This window comes from Temnothorax americanus, unplaced genomic scaffold (genome assembly GCF_048541705.1).
Source record: "Temnothorax americanus isolate GAGA-0224 unplaced genomic scaffold, ASM4854170v1 Scaffold307, whole genome shotgun sequence".
Taxonomy (NCBI): Eukaryota; Metazoa; Arthropoda; class Insecta; order Hymenoptera; family Formicidae; genus Temnothorax; species Temnothorax americanus.
Window position 1 is genome coordinate 20,371 of NW_027509450.1, and position 3,685 is coordinate 24,055.

The window sequence follows — 3,685 nt, forward strand, 5'->3', positions numbered from 1 at the left end:
CTGCCGCGAAGGTACGTCGCCACCGTCAACGCAGAGTTCTCGGCTGACCATCCAGGAGTCTTAAATTAATATATTATGTGGTAATGACACGAATACAATGAATGTAACCCTTCCGACATAACGGACATTTGTAATCAACAAACCGTTGCTCGCAATCACTGCAAATACATAGGTGTCCGCACGGCACAAATACATGAGTGGCAGGTGTACTCCGGCACGTACAACACGCACCCCGTTCGTTTGACGCAGACACCGGACCTGAGGGTGAAGTCCCATGGAGCCAGCGTACAGCGTACCGGCGTACGGCGTAAAGAAACTTGGCCAATCACAGGATTTGCGCCCGTTTCGTTACGCCAGCACAAGCATCGAATGTCCCATGGAGCGTATTTACGCGGCGTAATGATTAATAAGCCAATCACAGTATTGTTTTACAAAGCTTATTTTCAAAATGGATCCTCAAGGAATCTTGTGATTGGCTTATTGATCATTACATCGGCGTAAATACGCCCCATGGGACACCCGATGAAATTTTCAACGTGACGTTTTAACACAGACATTCATATACATGATATCAAAACAAATGTGCATAACCTTGTCAAAATGTTGGACTCGGAGCTTGCATTTATAAATTTAATAAAATATTTGAAAATATACAAGTGCTCAAAAAGTACTCTGTGCAAGGAAGCTGTTCGCAGAAAAATAGTTCAAATATATACAATTTATGAATTAATGAGAGCCAAAGAGAAGAAAAAAAGACAAATAAGACGCAATGTTCGAAGATTTTGGGTTAGACCAATTTTTAATGCTGAAAGATTCGCACAAGGGGCTAACAACAATCTGGTGCAAGAAATGGTTTTCGAAGACAGAGAAAAATTTTTCAATTTTTTTATTTTCACATGTACTCTTTGTTGTTGAAGTTGATAGTAGCAAACAATCGTCATTTTCTTGTGCGCTTCCAGCAGCTTTATCGCAATCGGATAAATTACTGACAGTTCTAAAAAATTATTACATATAAATGTTATTATACATATATACAGGTATTAAGTTAGTATGGAAAAAATATGAAAATGTATATCACATGGCAAAATTAAGATCAATCATAATACAGATTTTCGTATTTTTAAATCTCAATTATCTGTTATCCAGTAAAAAATCCTATCAAACAAAAACCTGTACGTTCAGGTCAGATTACGCGCAAATTGTATTAATATTTATACATACTTATATAGAAGTGGGTAAAGGATTTATTTATAAGAGTTTCTTTTGGATTTCACAATTTTTGGCAGGGTTATACATTGTATAAATATTATAATTATAGTGCATATTTGAAATATTATGTATGTAATAGACTAAATTTTAGTTTCTTTTACTATTTATTACTTAGTAATTTATGAAGAATATATAAAAATACATACGGTGCATTTTCCAATGGATCGTCGATAAATTGCATGATTTCATAAAAGCGGAACATTTTCTGTTTTTTCGGTTGTGCACCGGATCCACTTGGAACATACTCGTTTACTTGCCGTTTGTAACGCACGTAACAATCTCTTAGATACTTCCATCTTTTCATTGCATCATCCGCAGTCATAAGCCCTGTAATCATAAACAAAATTAACTCGTATTCTTAAAATAGATTATAACTTGCACTTTGCAACTTTTAGTAATATCTTTTAAGTTTTTATACAAACCTCCTAACATATTTTCAACCTCCTTCCACAGTGCTTTCTTTTTCGCCTTTGTCCGTTCGGTAGGTGGAAATTTGTGGAAATTGTATAATGCTGGCTTTGTTTGTACTACGTTAATTAGCATCTCATCACGGTGATCTGTTGAGGACTGATGTTCATTGCTAGTGTCCTCCGTATCTGCTTGATTGCTGTTTTGAACTTGTTAAAATACAATTAATTGCAGATTAAATTTAACATTTGAAACCTACGTGTATGTAACATAATGGGTGCTTTCCAGCAAGGTAACACAGATAGATACAACGTAATGCTAATGAACTCTTGTTATATGCTCTTTAGACTCGCACGACTACAACACACGGCAAAAAGCTTACTTTTTGAGCTGTGTTGGAATTGTGAAGCACTCTGTTAAAAAATAAATTACACAGTGCCGACTATGTGCATTGCTGGAAAGCTACACGTATTATTACTGCAAAACTTACCAATAGTTACAACAAAGTCTTCATCGATGGATACAGCATGCATCTTTTCATCGTAGTGTTCAAAACAATTGTGACACAACATTTTTTCTTGTGTGGCGACGACTAATATATCGCTACAATAACCACATATTATGTTCTACAAATAAACATTATTTTATGTAAATTAGTGCATTTTCTAATGTGCATTTATCATATAAATAATTGATAATATTAAACTTAAGATTAAGATGATATCCTAACATACAAAAAGAATTGATTCAAATTGATAAGCGTGCTTTTAAATTCAGTTTTCTTATAATTCTAGTATTTATATTATTTCGTGCTGTATATATGGACAATTTTATGAACTGATACTTACCAAGAAATTATTGGACTGGTATTTATTCATTTTTAACTTCAATCCTTTTTCACAATAATATATTATATTTTTATTAGGTATTAGGTTAGGAACTCTGAACATGTGCGTGTCTGTGTAGTGTAAACGCCAGAACGTTGCCCTACGCTGCATAAACCAACGTAAAATTTGTGCTGGCGTAACGAAATGGGCGCAAATCCTGTGATTGGCCAAGTTTCTTTACGCCGTACGCCGGTACGCCGTACGCTGGCTCCATGGGACTTCACCCTGACGGAGCAGGATGAAAAGGTAAGTCATTTTGTTCATCGTCGAAACCAAGAGCACCGTAATCATCTTCCGGTATATCAAAAAAAAATCTCGAAAAAACCTAAACAGTGGTATCTTCACCTAAAAAAAAAACAAAGTAGTAGTATTATACCTCGAAAAAACCTAAGTAACAAGTGGTGGACGTAATCTTTGTATCTCCAAAAATCTCGAAAAAACCTAAGCAGTATTATTTTTATTTCCAAAAAATTATTACTCAAGTGATACACATCACAAAATTACGTTACCTTATCAAATAATGAGTCGCACTTCAAGTGATCTATTATCACCTCGAAAAAAAACAAAGTAGTAGTATTATACCTCGAAAAAACCTAAGTAACAAGTGGTGGACGTAAGCTTTGTATCTCCAAAAATCTCATCACAAAATTACGTTACCTTATCAAAAAATGAGTCGCGCTTCAAGTGATCTATTATTACAATTACAAAAAAGAAATGATATCTCTTTTTAAATTACAGCGCCAATTACAGAGAACATACACTGAGAAAAAAAATTTGTCAATCCCAAGAAATATTTAGTCCGATACGTTCAACTAAACATTTTAGTTAGTTAACTAAACATTAGTTGAATTAATTAATTCTTGATTAAAGAAACGAAATAAATTGTTGAAACAACTAATATTTAGTTAACTAACTAAAATGTTTAGTTGAACGTATCGAACTAAATATTTCTTGGGATTAACAATTTTTTTTCTCAGTGTATTTTTCGAGATACAAACATTACGTCTACCACTTGTTACTTAGGTTTTTTCGAGGTATAATATTACTACTGCTTTTCTTCGATTAGAATAAAAAATTGAATCATGAAGAATTACACAGAGGTAACAGTACAAAATACAAAT

General features: G+C 33.7%; 1 protein-coding gene across 1 annotated transcript; it reads right to left on the reverse strand.

Annotated features, from left to right (window-relative positions):
- Positions 1-711: 711 nt before the first annotated feature.
- Positions 712-3,352, reverse strand: LOC143900854 (uncharacterized). The gene is made up of 6 exons (XM_077412595.1): positions 3,222-3,352; positions 2,526-3,073; positions 2,168-2,303; positions 1,692-1,886; positions 1,416-1,596; positions 712-994 (listed from the first exon to the last, which is right to left on the reverse strand). The coding sequence occupies exons 2-6, from the start codon at positions 2,673-2,675 to the stop codon at positions 727-729; spliced, it is 930 nt and encodes a 309-aa protein (XP_077268721.1). The 5' UTR covers positions 2,676-3,073; positions 3,222-3,352; the 3' UTR covers positions 712-726.
- Between the last annotated feature and the right edge of the window lie 333 nt (positions 3,353-3,685).

Bases quoted from the DNA above. Each gene is read 5' to 3' on its own strand.
- LOC143900854 (XM_077412595.1), bottom strand. From the start codon at position 2,675: ATGCAGCGTAGGGCAACGTTCTGGCGTTTACACTACACAGACACGCAC. The intron at 1,887-2,167 runs GTAAGTTTTGCA...TATTTTAACAAG, and splicing joins AGACTTTGTTGTAACTATTG to TTCAAAACAGCAATCAAGCA. The intron at 995-1,415 runs GTATGTATTTTT...ATAATTTTTTAG, and splicing joins GATCCATTGGAAAATGCACC to AACTGTCAGTAATTTATCCG.